Source organism: Myxocyprinus asiaticus, chromosome 25 (assembly GCF_019703515.2).
Source record: "Myxocyprinus asiaticus isolate MX2 ecotype Aquarium Trade chromosome 25, UBuf_Myxa_2, whole genome shotgun sequence".
Lineage (NCBI taxonomy): Eukaryota > Metazoa > Chordata > Actinopteri > Cypriniformes > Catostomidae > Myxocyprinus > Myxocyprinus asiaticus.
The window spans coordinates 3,480,808-3,500,795 of NC_059368.1; the positions used below are offsets into that span (position 1 = coordinate 3,480,808).

General features: G+C 37.0%; 2 protein-coding genes across 5 annotated transcripts in view; one reads left to right on the forward strand and one right to left on the reverse strand.

The window, feature by feature from the left end:
- Positions 1-19,988, forward strand: part of LOC127415553 (NADH dehydrogenase [ubiquinone] 1 beta subcomplex subunit 1-like) — a 226,033-nt gene that overhangs the window by 150,010 nt on the left and 56,035 nt on the right. The window lies entirely within an intron of this gene.
- Positions 1-19,988, reverse strand: part of LOC127415544 (sodium/potassium/calcium exchanger 4-like) — a 41,061-nt gene that overhangs the window by 3,156 nt on the left and 17,917 nt on the right. The window contains exons 3-16 of one of the 2 annotated variants that reach the window (XM_051654320.1): positions 16,536-16,612; positions 14,902-14,976; positions 14,649-14,733; positions 14,453-14,556; positions 10,852-10,926; positions 10,673-10,698; positions 10,521-10,574; positions 8,751-8,842; positions 6,019-6,188; positions 5,053-5,194; positions 4,557-4,723; positions 4,339-4,453; positions 2,424-2,536; positions 2,158-2,223 (exon numbers count right to left, since the gene is read on the reverse strand). In XM_051654320.1, coding sequence (XP_051510280.1) covers positions 2,158-2,223; positions 2,424-2,536; positions 4,339-4,453; positions 4,557-4,723; positions 5,053-5,194; positions 6,019-6,188; positions 8,751-8,842; positions 10,521-10,574; positions 10,673-10,698; positions 10,852-10,926; positions 14,453-14,556; positions 14,649-14,733; positions 14,902-14,976; positions 16,536-16,612 — 1,361 coding nt within the window. Of the gene's footprint in view, positions 1-2,157; positions 2,224-2,423; positions 2,537-4,338; positions 4,454-4,556; positions 4,724-5,052; positions 5,195-6,018; positions 6,189-8,690; positions 8,843-10,520; positions 10,575-10,672; positions 10,699-10,851; positions 10,927-14,452; positions 14,557-14,648; positions 14,734-14,901; positions 14,977-16,535; positions 16,613-19,988 lie in introns of both variants that reach the window. The other variant, XM_051654319.1, reaches the window with a different exon arrangement.

Sequence of the window (19,988 nt, forward strand, 5' to 3'; positions counted from 1 at the left end):
GGTACTAACCACTGCATACCGGGAACACCCTACAAGACCTGCTGTTTTGGAGATACTCTGACCCAGACGTCTAGCCATCACAATTTGGCCCTTGTCACTCAGAGTCGCTCAGATCCTTACGCTCGCCCATTTTTCCTGCTTCCAACCCATGAAATTCAAGAACTGACTGTTCACTTGCTGCCTAATATATCCCACCCCTTGACAGGTGCCACTGTAATGAGATAATCAATGTAAATCATTTCACCTGTCAGTGGTTTTAATGTTGTGGTTGATCAGTGTATGTTTTCTTCATTCTATTAATAATTTATTGTTTAATTGGTTTATTTTCAGTCTGTTTTAATTATTCATTTGTTTTTTATTATAATTTAAATAATTTATTATTATTATTACATTTATAATTATCACTATATTTAGCAATTTATAACAAAAATGTTAATAAATTCCAAAAGTTATTTTTAACATGTGACTATGAAGTGTTGATAATTGCATATATTGAATATTGTATTTTTAATTGGTATATTAAAAAAAAAATAATAATAATAATCTATGATAAAATTTAGATTCTTTTATCTATTTTCATAGTTGTGTAATTTATGTATCAATTATTATTCAGAGTAAATAGGTCCCCATATTTATACAGGTGTGGGTGAGAAACAGATCAATACTTAAAGGCCTGTTCATACCAAGTCCGTATTTTCGGTGCAATTGTTCGTTCCGACAAACTTTTTAACAGGAACAATGGATTCCCATGGTGCTATTCACATCAGGTGAACATTTTCCAAAGTTGCTGCAGCTGCTCAATCCAGCGTGTTGGTGTGCTAATCAGCTGGCAAACACCGGCATTGGACGTATTTGATGTAAAATTATGTGCTTAAAAATAATAGTTGCGGTTCATGAACCCTTTGTACTGTAAACGTAAACCCGGTCTGTTTTTGAAAGCCTGCTTATGGTTTTTTGTCTTAATGTACATTATTTAATATGTAGCCAATACCACTGTGCCTGTTATATTTATTTTCATGGCATTAAAAATAGCAACAAGGTTGGGAAAATTTGTTTGCACTAAGCTCGTAGTAAAATATCCCATTTAAAGGCTTGTTACATGCAATGTTTTACTGTGGACAAACAAATTGCAGAACCACACTGCTATTTTTATTGCAAGGTTAATATAGGCTGACAAAGTACTGCAATAATTTAAATAAAGAAAAGACAGTGAGCCAGTGTTTTCTTGTATATCATTTTTAATATTATGTATCATATTTTATCATATACCTGTTAATCTTAACGTACATTATTCCGCATGTATTTATATCACTGTACATTGTGTTATATTATCCAGACATTAATCCAGGCATTATAAAAAGAGGTTCGGGAGTCAGTTTGGAATATACTCGTGGCAAAATACATGTGCAAATAAATATCCAACAGTGCTTTTTACTCATCTAACTTGCATAAAAAACACAGATTACATAATCCTCAAAATGCATCAACACCATGGAAAGAACATAATGAAACAGTTATGCCAAATTAGGTAAATAAATGCTTTAAATATAAAAGCAAGTTACTTATATTAATCTCTAACAGCTGAAGGTGTGGGCAGGAGACTGGTATAAATGCTTGTAGAACAGCAACAGTGTCTTCTGTACAGGAGTGTAATAGTTTTTCATTTCATTTTCAACTCTGTGTGAATAGACCTTCCGTCAGAGGTTTGTCTCGTAAAATCGTCACGGATTTGGTGTGAACAGGCCTTAAGTCCTTCTTTACTATAAATCTCCACCTTCAACCTGCCCCAACCAGTAGGTGGCTGAATGTGAAAGTGAAAGTATAGATTTACTGTTAAAAAAGACTTAAATATTGTTTCCCACCTACACCTATTATATTGCTTCAGAAGACATGGATTAAACCACTGGAGTCTTGTGGATTACTTTTATGCTGCCTTCATGTCCTTTTTAGACCTTCTGAGTTCTGGTCACCATTCACTTGCATTGTGAGGACCAACAAAGGTAAAATATTTGTTTTAAATCTTCATTTGTGTTTTGCAGAAGAAAGAAAGCCATACACATCTGGGATGGCATGAGGGTGAGTAAATGATGAGAGTTAATTTTTGGGTAAACTATCTCTTTAACATGACACATGGACAATGCACTCTGAGATACTCACAGTTACAGCTACAGACCCCAGCAGAAGCACCACAGAGTACACGAGGCCTCGACTGTTTATCATAACCTGAACAGAGAGAGGAAATCACATCATCAACTCCATATATTACAGTGTGACATTAAACCATTATTGCTAAAAATAGAGTTTGTGTTTCAGAGAGTGTTCAACAGAAGCTCTTGGTGTCAGAAGAGCACAGTTTGATCACTGCTCAAACACAATGAGGTTCTGGCAAGATTGAGAGGCTGGAACATTCTACATGTGCTTACAACTGATCCATAACTGACGGCCATGGTCTGCAGCGCCCAGGGAACTCCGAGTCCAACCAGAATATCAAACACATTACTGCCAATAGTGTTGGACACGGCCATGTCACCCAGACCTGGAGTGAAAGATAATTAACTTTGACAACTCAAATAATAATAATAATTCTAAAATAATAATAAATGATGAAATATGAATAATAATAATAATATAAAAATATCTTAACATACTTAAACCAGATATATTCACTTGAGAAGAAGTGAAATGACATAAGATATCATGGCTGTTTCAGAGAAATCTAGCAAAATTTTGTGAGGTTTATGCTTAAAGCAAGGAAAAACTATTTGCTACTGGGGTAAGAAAAATAAACTAGTTCTTCCCTTAATCAAGTTTTTTTCTTACCCTAATATATTGACAATAATTGGTCAACACAACTTTCAATAGCATTGCCCTCACTGCATCAACAAACAAAAAAATGCAATTTAATTTACAAACAAATCATTTGATTGGTGCAGTTCTTTTTAATGAATCGGTTAAACACAGGAGTCGAACTGAATCAAACACATGAGTCAGAAGTTTGAATTATGGACTGAATCAGTTAGACAACTCAAAGAATCGTCTTGGTTGACTCACTCATCATGGGTAATTATGTCAGACTAAACTGTTGTATGTGTACTTCTTGAAAGCAAATAAAAAAAATGCATATTTGTCAGTAAACTGACTAATGACAACGTAAAGTTAAAGAACCATATCTAGAACAGAGTTTCAGGGTTTTGCTGAATTAAATGGTATTAAAATAAAATAAAACAAAAACAAAAAAACAAGCAAAAAACAAAAACCACAAAAAACAAAACACGAGCAAAACAAGATAAAATGAAACAACACAACAGAAAAGCAAAACACAAACAATACAAAGACCATAAAAACAACACAAAACAAGACAAAAAAAAACCACAGCAAAAAGCAAAGCACAACAAAACAAAGCAAAAACACTAAACAAAAAGCAAAACAAAAAGCAACAAAACAAAGAATCAAAACACAACAAAAAAGTAAAGCACAACAAAACAAAGACCAAAAACAACACAAAACAATCAATACAAAACACAAAAAAACTAAACTACTAGACAAACCACAAAACAAAATGCACAGCAAAACACAACAAACAAAATAATACATAACAAAAACACAACAAAAAGCAAAATAAAACAAAAACACAAAACAATAAGTAAAACAAAAACACAACAAAACAAACAAAAAAACAAAACAAAAAGCAAGACACAATGAGCAAAACAAGATAAAATTAAAAACACAACAAAACAGAAAAGCAAAACACAACAAAACATAGACCATAAAAATAACACAAAAACCAGCAAAAAACAAAACAAAAGCAAAAACACAAATAAAACAAAAATCAAGTAAAAACCACAACACAAAACAAACTAAATAAAATACAACAAAAATAAGCATCAAAACAAAACACAACAAACAAAACAAAAAACAACAAAACAAAAACACCAAAAAAGTAACACAACAAAACAAAGACCAAAAAAACACCACAAAACAATCAATATAAAACCACAACAAAAAAACAACTACTACTAAACAAACCACAAAAAAACAAAAACAAAAAACAACTACTAAACAAACCACTAAATAAAATAAAATGCACAGCAAAACAAAACAACAAAATGTTAGAAAAAAAATGTGATATTGTTTAGCAATTAGTTAGGGCCAATTTCAGTGGTGCCACTCACTGCAAAAACAAAATCACATTAACTGTTAAAGATCTGTACTGAAAATCTGCACTGTGCTACTTAAAGGTAAAACATTCCTTATTTAATTTTCAGTGTTCATTTAACCTGCCGCAGGTTTATTGATCCGACACAAGCCGTAGAGATTCAAACAGAATGATCGATCTACCTTGCCGAGCAACGATCAAACTGGCGATGCAGTCTGGAACACTCGTGCCCGCGGCCAGAAACGTGATGCCCATTATGACATCAGGAATGCCAAGCGTGTATCCGATGATTGTCACCTAGGAGACAGTGTGGGTGGGTGGGAAGGGGGGTTAACAAAACAAGAAGGATGAATAGCACAAAGAGAGAGAGAGAGAGAGAGGCAGAGAGAGTCATCCATACCATCCACACCATCAGATACGAGAAGACGGCGATCCAGACGGTGGAGAGCAGAAACGACAGCATGAAGAATTTCTCCCAGCGAGACTTCGCACAGTTTGGGATGGTGAAGTAAAGAATAAACAATAACGGCCATGAGATCAGCCATTTAGTTTTGTTCATCCAGCCGCCTGAAACACACACACACACACACACACACACACACACACACACACACACACACACAACCATTTGTGGTAATTGTCATTGATTTCCACTTAAAGATATTCAGGCTCTTAATGCTCTTAAGAGTTATTTAATCACATTTTAAGCATAGAAAGAAGCAGCTTTTCATAACAGCATTATGATAATGATAATCCCCAAATTCTTCAAATCAGTCAGTTTATTAATTAACACCAAAAAGTCCAGTCTTAATGTACTTTGGCACATTCACAGTCCATACTTTTCTTTGCCCTTCTGCACAGTGTAACACCATCAAAAACAGCCTCTTTTTACTCACCTGGTATTCTGAAGGGTGACGTGAGTTCACTCTCTTTCTCTTCAGTGGTTTTGTCCTCTGGTACGTTTCCATTTTCAATGTCTGGTTTCCCATCCACTACGGCCGTCTCCACGCCGTTGGCCGCCTGGACCAACCTCTGACGCTATAGACATACATACACAAGAAAGACCTCTTAAAGTCAGTTAAACAGCGCACCTTTTCAGGTAAATTTAACAAATAAATAAAATGTCTGTGCCATATTTCACCCCCAAAATAAAACAAAATAAATCATATTGTGCATAAAGACTAAGCCTAATTTTAGGAACACTGAGATGCATTGTGATATTATTTTCATGACAATTAAGACAACTTTTCTCCCCAAAATCTCACTGTTGTAATGCAAAATCGTATTCTCAGTTCTGATAAATACAGTAAAAATCCTCCTGCTTAAACATAACTGCATTTTACAAATATCCTTTACAATTTAAAGAGTAAAATAAAATAAAATAAAAATGAATGAGATTTTTCACAGAATAGAGAAAGGGGTGTTCAATCGTCATGAAAACAATGTCACAATGCAAAAGAATCTTAATGGTCCAAAACATAGGCTTCATTATCTTGCAAAGTATACATTTATTTATAATTTTATAAAAATAAAAAAACAAAAAAAAAAAAAGAATAATTTTGGGTTGAAATGTGACCAGGACATGGCACTTTTTTAGATATTTTTTAAATACACTGTCAGTGCCAAATCTTTTTTAAAAGATGCATTTTACAGCCATTTACAGTTAAATCAACTTTAAATCATGTCATGAATCATTGCAAGATTTTAAATGAAGTTGAACAAATATTGTTAGTGATTCCAAATTAAATGCATTAAATTCCCTTTCTAATCGCACATTTAGATTTTTGCGTGATCAATATTTTACATTTGTTTAAAAAAATAAGAAAATGTATTCCTCAACAACAATGAAGTAATCTGTGTACCTCTGTTATAATGAGGCGACTCGCCATGCGTAGACGAGTCTTTGGTCCAAAATGGTTTGTGACCATGACACGCAGACCCGCTTCAGGAAAACGGTAATTTGGGGGGCTGGCATTGATGATTTCATCCACCATAACCACAGAACCACGACTGTAAGCCTTACTGGACTTAACTTGAGAAAGAGGATACAATAAGCTCATTGAAACACACACAAAAAAAATTATAAAGAGCAATGTATAATCAGTTCTTTCCTCATATTCTAAAATAACATACAGCGGGGTTCAAAGGTCTCAGTACCACTTATACACCAATTATATTATCAGCAAAGCAGTTTAAATTGAAAATCAATGCCACAAATGCTTTCATTTCATTAGTGACCTACTGTATAAATAATGCAGAATCTTAAATATTACTTTTTCATATTACATCATAACATTTCTTTGTTTTACATTTTTCAAAATCACTAAATGTTTTATTTCCTGGTTTATAAAAAGGCTTTGAGTCCTAGCATTTTATTGAAGACTAAAGCCTGTTCCAATACCAGACTAGACAAGATATTTACTCAGATCCCAAAATGACTGGCCTTATATACTGAGAAGCATCAGAAAGAGGAAAGCTAGAGTGTGCAGAGCTCAAGCAGAGAGATTCGGTGAGACTGAACAGACAGGCAGGGTTAAACGAGAAGATAAGGCCACAAACAGCCAGACAATTATCTGAGAAATGAAAGATGGTCCGAATAAAGAGAACAGCAGCTATGAAAGCTGTTAGAGGAAGGCAGGAGGAAAAGATAGATGAGGGATTGATGTTACCTCTCGATCAGGGTGGATACAAGCGAGAGGAGGCAAAAGTGCTGAGATGAGAAGAGCTGGAAATCAATCCCGTCTCCCACAGTTCTAACCCAACACAGCACCACAGTGAGATTTCTGCTTTAATACTGCTACAGGAGGACATTTCTCTCACAAAGACAAAATACGTTTAGCCGAAAGACAAAGCTAAGTGAATCCTACAAAACATGTCTGGGTCATATTTCACCCCAAAATCATAAGATAGAAATAGAAACAGTATTTTGCATAATAAAATGAAACCTATTTTTAGCACTATTAAGATAATTAGCATTGCGACAATTAAAAGTTTTCCCTCTCCAACCCCAATTCTCATTTATGTAATAAAAAAATACAATAATTATTGACATACTGTCATGATGTTAGAATAATTATATATTATTTAAATACTAAATTACTTATACTCAATGGTGGTATTTTTAGCATTGCCTTGAATAAAAACAAATGAAAAAACTTTAATTACAGTGATGAGAATCTGATGAGAATCACCATTGAGAATAATAAGAATTACAAACAAACCCAAAAGTAAAACATTTAGATGTACACTGGGGGCCAAAAGTTTGGAATAATGTGCAGATTTTGCTGTTTCGGAAGGAAATTGGTACTTTAATTCACCAAAGTGGCATTCAACTGATCACAAAGTATAGTCAGGACATTACTGATGTAAAAAACAGCACCATCACTATTTGAAAAAAGTCATTTTTGATCAAATCTAGACAGCAGCCATCACTCCAACACCTTATCCTTGAGTAATCATGATAAATTGCTGGTTCTAGAAAATCACTTGCCATTATATCAAACACAGTTGAAAGCTATTTGGTTCATTAAATGAAGCTTAACATTGTCTTTGTGTTTGTTTTTGAGCTGCCACAGTATGCAATAGACTGGCATGTCTTAAGGTCAATATTAGGTCAAAAAAGAAACAGCTTTCTCTAGAAACTCATCAGTCAATCATTGTTTTGAGGAATGAAGGCTATACAATGCTTGAAATGGCCAAAAAACTGAAGATTTCAAACAAAGGTGTACACTACAGTCTTCAAAGACAAAGGACAACTGGCTCTAACAAGGACAGAAAGAGATGTGGAAGAACAGATGTACAACTAAACAAGAGGATAAGTACATCAGAGTCTCTAGTTTGAGAAATAGACGCCTCATATGTCCTCAGCTGACAGCTTCATTGAATTCTACCCGCTCAACACCAGTTTCATGTACAACAGTAAAGAGAAGACTCAGGGGTGCAGGCCTTATGGGAAGAATTGCAAAGAAAAAGCCACTTTTGAAACAGAAAAACAAAAAGAAAAGGTTAGAGTGGGCAAAGAAACACAGACATTGGACAACAGATAATTGGAAAAGATAATTTTGTGGGATCAGCTAGACTGTAAGGTGTGTGAGAAGTGCCCGACAAGACAGACACATCTATGGCAAGTGCTACAGGAAGTGTGGGGTGAAATGATCTGAACATGTTTTCATGAGATTCACCTAGTCATGCCATCCATAGTATAAACTCCTTTTTATTAGAAAACAAACTGTTAACACATACTGAATCCCACGAAAGAATAACAATGCTTATTTTCAGATGTTTGGTGCATAACATAGTGTATGTTGGAAGCAAAACTTGCAAAACCAGTGAATATACTGTACCTTAAACACACGTTATATGTCAAAGTTACTTTTTATTCAGTATCACATGTTCTACAGTTCTACACTCATTTACTTGCCTTCAAAAGTTTTTTGTTGAAAACAGGACTGTCAACTTCAGATTTGAACTAAAGATGACAGGGGTATTGTGTAAATTAAATCAGAATTTTTAAAGCCTGTCTGTTTAGTCTTACCTGGACACAACAGCAGTACAGATGGATCGTCCCATTTAAACGAGTTTAAACTGTCATTACCGTCCTCTAGTTCACTGCCGGCCGCTGTGTTTCCATTCGCAACATTCTCGACACTCTGTCTTGTGAAAAATTTCTGCATGCTCGCATTAAATCTAATATGGAAAAAAGGAATTATTTCACATTTACTGCACCTACAGCATATTTAAAGGAATATTTCGGGTTCAGTACAAGTTAAGCTCAATCGACAACATTTGTGGCATAATGTTGATTTCTGGAAAAATGTATTTCCATTTTTATTTTTTTTTAAAGCTAAAATCGAGGTTACAGTGAGGCACTTACAATAGAAGTGAATGGGACCAATTTTAGGAGGGTTTCAAGGCAAAAATGTGAAGCTTATAACTTTATAAAAGCTCTTTTTTTTAATTATTCTGTTAAAACTTGAGTATTGTTTCAGCTGTAAAGTTGTTTAAATTGTCGTTTTTAGGGTTTATGGCCGTACGTTGTCATGGCAACAAAGTAGCAACATTGGATATAACTTTACACATAAAAGGATAGTAAGATCTTATCACACTAAAATCATGTTAACTTACATTTTGTGTACGTCTTGTGGCAATTCTTTTGAAACAGTGAGTATATTAAACGTTTATGGTTTGGCCCCATTGACTTCCATTGTAAGTGCCTCACTGGAACACAGTGTAGAGCCGAGGAGGGCGGGGCCGGGCTGGAATGAGACACACCCGGTCCCCAATTAGCCTGATGGGGCGCGCGAGGGATAAAGGCGGCCGGGGATGACAGTTCGAGAGAGAGAGAGAATTACAGGCAGCTGTACTGTGTGTTTTTGGTTGTGTGTTTTGTTTAAATTGTTTATTAAATTATTATTTAAGTTGTCAAGCCGGTTCTCTGATGCGCCGTCGCGTGGTCCTCGATCACTACTCCACCCTCTCAGGCGGACTGCAGCCGCTCCTCCCCGGGCGGACCGGAGTCAGACCTCCGACCCCCAGCGGACAGAACACCCCTCCGCGTTCCCGGAGTCCCGTGGGGACACTCCTCCTTCCCGGGTTTCGGCACCAGTGTAAGGGGGTTTAGTGGAAAGGAGGCGAGAACCGGCTTGACAACTTAAATAATAATTTATTACCCAATTTAAACAAAACACATAACTATAAACACACAGTACAGCTGCCTGTAATTCTCTGTCTCTCGAACTGTCATCCCCGGCCGCCTTTATCCCTCGCGCGCCCCGTCAGGCTAATTGGGGACCGGGTGTGTCTCATTCCAGCCCGGTCCCGCCCTCCTCGGCTCTACACTCAGATTTGTGCTTTTTTTTACAGAAAAGGAGGGACGAGCTGAAATACATTTTTGTGGTAATCAACATAACCACAAATGCTGTCGATTGAGCTTATCTTGTACTGAACCTGGAATATTTCTTTAATAAAACGAATTTTGTGATGTTTCATACTTTTTACCGCAGGTATTTCTCTTAAGTTTTGAACCTTCTATCAATATTTCAGTCTTATCCAATTGTGCAAACTGTTGAGGCACAAACTGCAAAATGTCCCAACAAGTAAAAAAAAAAAATATCTGTTTCCTGACTCAAAGTAAAGAGCAAATAAAAAACAGAATAGATTTCAATCTCCTTCAAAGAACTGGAGGACTTCTAAAACAATAATCCCTTTAGACACAATTCAGGACAGTTCCGACAAAATTTCACTTGATATTAATAAATTGCAAGCTGATTCTGTTCACATGTCCACTTCCGGTATATTTACTCAAATATCCACACTTTCAGAATAAATATCGTGCATAAGAGTATGTGTTATTTGCAATACTCACTTCATAATGAGGATATATACAGCGTACATGAGCACCAGAACCAGACTTTCCCACCTGAAGAAAAAAGAAAGATTTATCGTGACAAAAGAATGGTTTATCAGAATCAAAAGCAGATCAGAATTTCAGAAGATAATGGGGGAAAAAACACTCACCACACAATCTTCTCGTCATAGATGAACTGATATTAGGTGAGAAGAATTAAAAATAACAATAATAATAATGAATGAATGAAATTAGAATCAACTTCCAAGTGCTTTTTAGTTGAAAAATTTAAAGCAAAGTATAATAAACATAAAATGATGTACGTGTATGTGTTTCATGTGACACTCACCACAATCAGAGCTATAACAGACAATATATAGAAGGAAGAATCCCTGAAAACAGCCCACCAGGTAAGTACAACAACCTACAGACATTAACACAAAATACTATCATCAATACAACAACCAATCACAGCTGAAATTGCAAACAAGGAAAATTAAATATATGAGGTATTACTGCCATCAAACCCCTTAAATTCTATAGACCCACAGGTGGGTCCACTGGGTGGCGCTATATCAAGGAAAACGTTTACGCTTAAAACATTAAAGTCCCTTGATACATAAGTCAGGCATATGAGGTATCATTTGAAAGCTTAGAATCTGAGCTTTTCAGAGAATACAATCACTTTTACATTTATGTTACATAAAATAACAAAATAAGGCACAAAATCATTTGCGTTGCAAATTAGCGCCCCCTAGTGGTAATGGGGTAGAAATATTCATATGAATATAAAAGTCTTTCACATAGCACTTAGTGAAGTAATATATCAAATTAAAGCTCTCATTTTCAGGAATGTGACTATAAATACCACAGTTCGAAAGATTTTCAAAAGAATCGCAAAGGGAAATATGATTTCTGTAAGACATCAAATACAAACGTCTCTTTTATGCGCCGATCACTGCTGCTGTAAGCCCCAAGTAGCTAAAAACGTTATATCTGCTTTTACCTTAGGCAGTTCTCTAAAACAATTAGCCATTTTTTACTTGTCTTTAAGCTTGCATGGCTGAATAATCCGCTGCTATGTCTTAGATGTCCAGAACAAAATATGCCATCCAGTAGGGAAAGCATGCAAAATAAATCATCAGAAAAATATGTTATCAACTATTAATTATGAAATGTCATATAACCTCGCAAAGCTCTCTAAGGACACCTAGATTGTGCTTGTAGTCCACTCAGAGGCTGAGATATTCAATGAAATAATGAGGGTGGAACATTGATATACAGTATATAGAAATGATCCTCCACCAAATTTCACAGTGGGTGCGAGACACTGTGGCTTGAAGGCCTCTCCAGGTCTCCGTCTAACCATTAGACAACCAGGTGAAGGATCGGTGATGATCTGGTGGTGCTTCAGCAAGGCTGGAATCGGGCAGATTCGTCTTTGTGAAGGATGCATGAATCAAGCCATGTACAAGGTTATCCTGAAAGAAAACTTGCTTCCTTCTGCTCTGACGATGTTCCCCAACTTTGAGGATTGGTTTTGCCAGCAGGACAATGCTCCATGCCACACAGCCAGGTCAATCAAGGTGTGGATGGAGGACCACCCGATCAAGACCCTGTCATGGCCAGCCCAATCTCCAGACCTGAACCCCACTGAAAACCTCTGGAATGTGATCAAGAGGAAGATGGATGGCCACAAGCCATCAAACAAAGCCGAGCTGCTTGAATTTTTGCGCCAGGAGTGGCATAAAGTCACCCAACAGCAACGTTAAAGACTGGTAGAGAGCATGCCAAGACAAGAATAAAACAAAAATGTTAATTTTACTCAAACACATACCTATTAATAGTACATCCAGAGAAACTGATCATTTTGCAGTGGTCTAATTATTAGGCAAATTGTATTCCTCAGGATTCATTTTATTTTTGAACACAATGCTCTCAGTCAATCCAAAATGTTATTGAACCTCAAACAAAGAAAAAGTGAGTTTTGTCTTTCTCAGGGGAATATATAAGTGTGCACAATTATTAGATAACCATTAGTGTGCACAATTATTAGGCAACTAAATTACAAAAATAATTTCTCCCAACTGAATTGTTTATTCTCAATTTTTAGAGTAAGTGTAACAAATAAGTAACATAAAATGACAATTAATTAACATTTCTGACCTTTCAAAAATATTCAGTGACCAATATAACCACCATTTTGCCATGAGCCTTCCATCCATGGAACAAGGGCCCACATGTTCTCAATAGGATTTAAGTCAGGTGAGGAAGGGGTCCAAGTCATTATTTGGGCATCTTTGAGGCCCTTGCTGGCTAGCCAAGCAGTGGAGTACTTGGATGCACGTGATGGAGCATTGTCCTGCATAAAGATCATGGCCTTTTGATGACTTCTTCCTGTACCACTGCTTGAAGAAAGTACTTTCCAGAAACTGGCAGTAGGTTTGAGAGTTGAGTTTCAGTCCATCTTCAACTCGAAAAGGTCCAGCTACCTCATCCTTAATGATAGCAGCACATACCAGTACCCCTCCTCCACCTTGCTGGCACCTGACTCGATGTGGTGCCCTGTGTCCATTAGTGATCCAGCCATGGGCTCATCCATCTGGTCCATCAAGAGTCACTCTCACTTCATCTGTCCATAAAACCTTTGAAAAATCTGTCTTCAGATATTTCTTTGCCCAATCTTGACGCATCAACTTGTGAATATATTCAGTGGTGGTCGTGTTTCAGCCTTCTTGACCTTGGCCATGTCTCTGAGCACTTGGCACCTTGTACTTCTGGACACTCCAGGTAGTTTGCCGTTCTGGAATATGGTAGCATTGGAGGATAATGGGTTCCTGGTAGCTTCACGTTTAATTCTTCTCAAGTCTTTTACAGTTAATTTGCGCCTTTTCTTCTCCATGCGTTTTTTGTGCCCCAGTTGACTATTCGCAACAAAATGTTTGATTGTCCGGTTGTCACGCCTCAATAGTTTAGCTATTTCATGAGTGTTGCATCCGTCTGAAAGGCATTTGAAAATTTTTGACTTTTCAGTGTCAGTTAAATCTCTTTTTTGGCCCATTTTACCTGAGGAAATGAAGCTGCCTAATAATTATGCACACCTTGATATAAGGTGTTAGTCACTTTCGCCACACCCTCCCTCATTACACAAATACATATCACCTGAAAATGACTGAATCCAATAAGCATTCAAGTTTATGTGGTCTGGAGTTGGAAAATGTGCATGGAAATAATAAGATCAGAACACGCACTTGCTTAATAATTGTGCACACAGTGTATATATATATATATATATATATATATATATATATATATATATATATATATATATAAAATAATAGGTACAAGATACACAAAGGTTAGAAAATGATAATTAAATTTGCCAGTGTACACAAACTACAAGTACTCAGTGAATTTGGGCGGACAAATAGGACTAGACAATATTTCGAGCCCTTAGTAAAATAAGGAGCATGTTTGTAGTCAATCAGATACTGTTTTAAACTGAGTTTCCATTGAAGTTTTGTCGGTTTCTTCAACAAGACATCATGAGTTGAATTTCCTTGGAATGATTTTCAAAAGCTGATTTGAATCATGCTCGTACAGTATGTTAGAGGCGACATGAAACAGCATTCACAATGTGTTTATCTTCTGTAATGTGATGCGTTTCCAACTGAAACAAAATACTATGCTGGAAATAATGAAGGGCGGGACTTGATTTACTTCTGGATTATTAATATTTTTCCCCTCGCCCAATCGGCCTTGGTTACATCAACAGATAAGTCATTTCAAATGTGGAAAAAGTTATCAGATTTTGATGAAAGATTATGGAAACATTTTCTTCTTTTTAAGCACAGACAAATCTTTCACTAAGTAAACAGGGTCAATTAAGATTTTATGTTGACTTCATGTAGCTGCTGTTAAAGAAGACACACACGCACACACAAACACACCTGTCCAGCAAAGATCCCACAGACTCCGATGATGCAGAGAATATTGAAGACAGCAGAACCGACGATAGTTCCGACTCCAACATCACCATGAGTAATGAAGACCCCTGAAAACAGACACAACAGAGAAAAGATGGGCTCATGAGGAGTGTGTGCATATGAGCGTGTGTGCGCGCTCCAGGAGCTTATATGATTTTACCTATAACAGATGCGAAGAGCTCGGGCGCGGAGCTCCCCGCAGCCATGAAAGTAGCGCCAGCCACATCCTCGCTCAGATTTAACTTCTGCAAGCACAATTCACATTCAACAAATGAGACACAAAGGCAGCACAAATCTGGAGTATGTTTTATAAGCTTCTGAGTGCCTCAAAGTGGGTCACAGGAAGAACTGTGCAAATTATGAGACTCTTATTGTACGTTGCATTTGTTTCGATGAGATTTGAAAAGTCCTACCTCACAGATTTTCTCTAGAGACATCACAAAGTAGTCATCACACACGATTGCCAACGCCAGGAACATGTAAAGAGTCTGTGAGAAGACAACCGTACTGAGAACTTGTTCAAATCCCTAAACCTAAGTATGAACAATAACAAGCATCACTAGGAATGAGAATCGTAAGAATTTCACATTCACACAGACTTTTTAGAGGCATAAATGCAATCCAATAATTGATCCTTAAAATACATTATATATAAAAATTCTAAACAAACAAAAATGTTCATTCATTCATTTATTCTTTTATAAAATTTCACTGATTACAACTCGTGTGTTTTTAACTGCACATTGTCATATGAACAACTAGTCAGTAACTCCACTGCCCGACTGAAATCTCACAAGCCTTAGTACAACATTACAGAACACAATAACATAAGAGTAATTTGTTCGGGAATCGGACGATTCTGTATATTCAAAAGAACCGGCTCAAAAGAGTCCATTCGGGAATCTGACTACACTAGACACGCTGTTTGTTTCGTGCTGTAGATTTAAAAGAATCGCTGCATAAGAGTCATTCATTCAGGAATTTAATTACACTGGACATGTTGTAGATTCAAAAGTACTGGCTCATAAGAGTCATTCATTCAGGAATCAGACTAAACTTGAACATGCTGTAGATTCAAAAGAACTGGCTCAAAAGAGTCATTCATTCAGGAATCAGACTAAACTTGACATGCTGTAGATTCAAAAGAACTGGCTCATAAGAGTCATTCATTCAGGAATCAGACTAAACTCTGGACATGCTGTTGATTCAAAAGAACTGGCTCATAAGAGTTATTCGTTTGGGAATCAGACTACACTGGAAACGCTGTATGTTTCGTGCTATAGATTCAAAAGAACCGGCTCATAAGAGTTATTAGTTTGGGAATCATACTACAGGATACACTGTCAGTGTATTTTAGAAGAGTATTCCACCCACATCGGATCAGAGCTGTTCACGGAAATGAAAGTCATGCAAATCATACAGTTAGATGAAAAATGGAACAGTTCCCAACCCTTAACACCACTAAGTAGGCATTACCACATAAAAAACAATGTGCCAATGAATAACACTATTAATATCCATCATATTAGCTGCAGGTTTTGCACAGGCTATGCATTTTACTGACAATTTAACCATAAATCAGAATCAATTCCTTACATGAACAATAAATTTCCCTCCCAGTAACGCAGAGCAGGTGAATAAATTACAGTTTTGCATTCCTGTTTCCTAGATGAACACATCTGATTGATAAATTCCAGCCACAGGGGGCACCAAAGGACAAACAAAATTCCCACCCACAAGTCTGGATTTTTTTGGATGAATGCATAATATAGGCTTGAGCTGAGCGTGATATGAAACATTAGAGTGTACGAAGCAGCATTACATTTAATTGTGTTGCTCACGGGTGATGGATACAAGTCAATCAGAGATAAATCTGATCATATTATGATCAGATTAAACCACACTATAAGATCCTGATGTAAAACATGACATTACAACTGTGCAAAAATATACATAAATAAATAAATAAAATTACTCCTCCAAAACAAGCCATATTATTTTTTTAAACGATGTGTCAGACTTGCTAGTATATAAAAGACTTTCTTACAGCTATAATATGTAGCAGTACAGCGCCACTCTTCCGTTCCACGTTGGTGAAAATATCATCTGGAAATTCGTGGATAGCTGTAAAAAAGAAAAAACAAAACACACACACGTTTCAGCATATGACACTACATTAATAATATTCAGCTGAGATTTAAAGTAATAGTTCACCCAGAAATAAACATTCTGTCATAACTTATCCACTCTCATGTCATTCCAATCTATGACTATGACTTTTGTTCTTTTGTGTAACAAAAAAGGAGACATTTTGAAGAATGCTCACGCTGCTCCTTTCCATGCAGTTAAAGTATACAGTGACCAAGGGCTGTCAAGCTCCAAATAAGGCAAAAAAATCACCATAAAAGTAGTCCATACAACCCATGCGCTGTATTCCTAGTCTTTAGAAGACATATGATAGCTTTGTGTGGAAAAACAGATTTAAAAAGTAAAATTATTCACTTATTTATCTTGCTGTGGCAGAGGGGCGTGGTCAAGCATCCGTCCGGAGAGAGAGAAAGCAGTAAGGGCGCTTGCACCTGAGCTAAATTATGTCTAACACCTGTCTCTAATTACAGTGAGCACGGGGAGAGTGGCATAAAAGAGCCACACCGCCAGCAGACCAGAGAATGAGTCTGGGTCGTGAAGGTCTTCGTGAAGCTAAAGAGTATTGTGGAGCTAAAGAGAATTGTGAAGCTAAAGAGTATTGTGAAGTTAGAGAATACTGTGAAAGTGTGAAGCTGACGTGTTGTGGCAACCCTGTAAAAACCCCAAGCTACGTTATTAAAAAACCCTCCTACCTGAGGTGAAGAAACCTGGTTCCCCGTGTCCTCCTTGAGTAAATCTTCTACACTTACACTTGCCCTCTGCCATTGCTCTCAAAACTTGACATGGCATGTTTGAAAATGCACATGTGCAAATGAGATTTGAGAGACTTAAATTTTTAAGCTATTGCATGGCATTAGAAGACTTGGAATATAGTGCACAAGATTTATGACACTTTTATGCTTTTTGGAGCTTTCATTGTATGAAAAAGAGCAGCGTAAACATTCTGAACAATCTCCTTTCGTGTTATATGGAAGAAAGACATACGGGTTTGGAACGACATGAGGGTGACTAAATGATGACCAAATTTTCATTTTTGGGTGACCTGTCCCTTTAAGGTAATAAGAAGGAGACAGAGCAAACTAAAAAAAGAAAGCGAACTCCAAAAGAATCACACTCACACATGAAAACTCAAAGTGCAATGCTGGTTTAACAGCTTTATCTTGGAGAGCAGTGGTGGCATATGGTTTCTGACAGACGAGAGTCTGGTTTCAAGGCCACCACAATGTACCAGACATAACACACTCCTTGGCAAGCATATATATACACACACACATTGACACACACACACACACACACACCATTTGCAGCAGGTAAAATTAAAGCCAATCAACTCATTTCCTCATTTTAGCTAGTAACAAGAGGTCATGTGAAATCTGGCCCCTTTAAAATGACCTGAATATATGACTGAAATTATCCCAGTGACTTAAAACAGAACAGAATCCTTCATAATCAGAACAGAATCGTTCATTATCTTCAGAAAGAGAAGCCGAGACATTACACCAGCACACAACAGCTTGAGAAATAAAAAACTGTACATGGAAAACAAACTTACACAAAAAGGAAACTAAAATTGCTAGATAAACCAGACATGCACCTGTGTGGATTTTTCTGTAACTTTTTTCTTCTTCTGTTGTGGTATTATAAAATGGATGGCCAGTCCTGGATGCTGATTGGTCAATAAATTGTTCCAGTCATGCTAAAATGAACATTATAGTAACAGCTACGATGGTAAATTAGCCACTGTGTATTTTGCAACACCTTTAGAGAACAACAATTAACCTTAGGGTACAGGTGTGTTTATCAACTTTAAACGTGGCTCACCCAATCAGACTGTAGACTTGGACCCCTTTATGAAAAGAATTGTACATGTGGTATTTTATATAGCACTATCACAACCAAAAACAGAGTCTCTGGTCTATAGTTTTTATCAAACAAACTCAGAAGTTGAGGAATCAATAACTAATTCATGAAGTTTAGTGATGCAAGCACAAAAAAGCAGAGACATTTTTTGCTTACAGATGTTGCAGGACATAGATACATGAATAAACATATGAATACCATCATGCAACAAAGAAGATAAATACCATCAAGCAAATATGTCAACTTTCAAGCTAAGAGCTGAGATGGGCTAGAAAATCTTGTGAGCATTCACTCTTGAAATGCCATTTTTGATGGCATGCTTGTCTGAGTTATCTGGCTATTACCTGGCTTGCTTTCCTTAGACATCCTTTCCCTTGCAAAAAAATAAATAAATAATAATAATAATTTGTGGCAAACTTGCAGTTTATTTGTAAAACAGCTTGCTGCAGCCTGGAAATGCCAAAAGTTTGCCACAGGTGTTTGCCAGAAAGTACTGGTTATGACTGTAACCTTGGTTCCCTGAAGGAGGGAACGAGATTACTGCGTCAGAAGCTGACGCTATGGGATACTGTCCTAGGAGTGACAATCTCTGAAGCCCTTTAGAATCACGTCAGTCTACTGGCAGATGTCGCTTGATGCTCCGCCTATGATGCACGCATCATCGTAGGCATATAAACTGGAGCACAGCGCTATTACATCAGGATTTTTGACAGAAGGAAAGAGAGCGCATCTCTTGGTCCCGTAACTGTGAGAATCAGTAGTGTTTCAAGCGTATGCAGTGTCTCGTTCCCTCCTTTCTGGGAACCAGGGTTAAAGTCGTATCCAGTATGTTTCTTTTCAAGTCCCTCCGATGCTGCATCAGTAGCTGATGCTATGGGGAAATGTTTAAAATCGCACTGTGCTACTGATTCACACGCATACGGCAATGCACACTGGTAGTTGAAAGACATAGACATAGTCTCACCTTTATATTGAATAATAGGAAGGAAGAGAGAAAAACTTAATAACCAAGCATGGTAAGAATATATCAATGACACTAGACATACTAGGTAGTGAAACAATGTACAGAAGTTCCATCCGCACCGCAATGGGGAAATTAATGCAGAATGGTCAACCAGCAAAATTAAGTAATGCCACTAGCCAACAGGGAAGTGGAACATTGGACATTGCTTTTCACTCTGAGAAGAGACATGGAATGGCACAGACAAAGACCAACAGCCAAAACATAATATTACTGTGAATATTGAGAAATCAACTCTCCTTCACCGCAAGGATCTTGGAAGAGAGAGAGGAAACATCCAAGTTATAAAACCTGGCAAAGGTGTTAGGGGAAGCCCAGCCTGCAGCCGGGCAGATGTCCTGCAAGGACACACCCTTCTCCCAAGCCCAGGAGGAGGCCATGCTTCTGGTAGAGGCCTTAACACCCATGGGAATCCACAAGCCTTGCGAATCATTGGTGAGTGCATTGGCATTGACAACCCAGTGAAAAAGT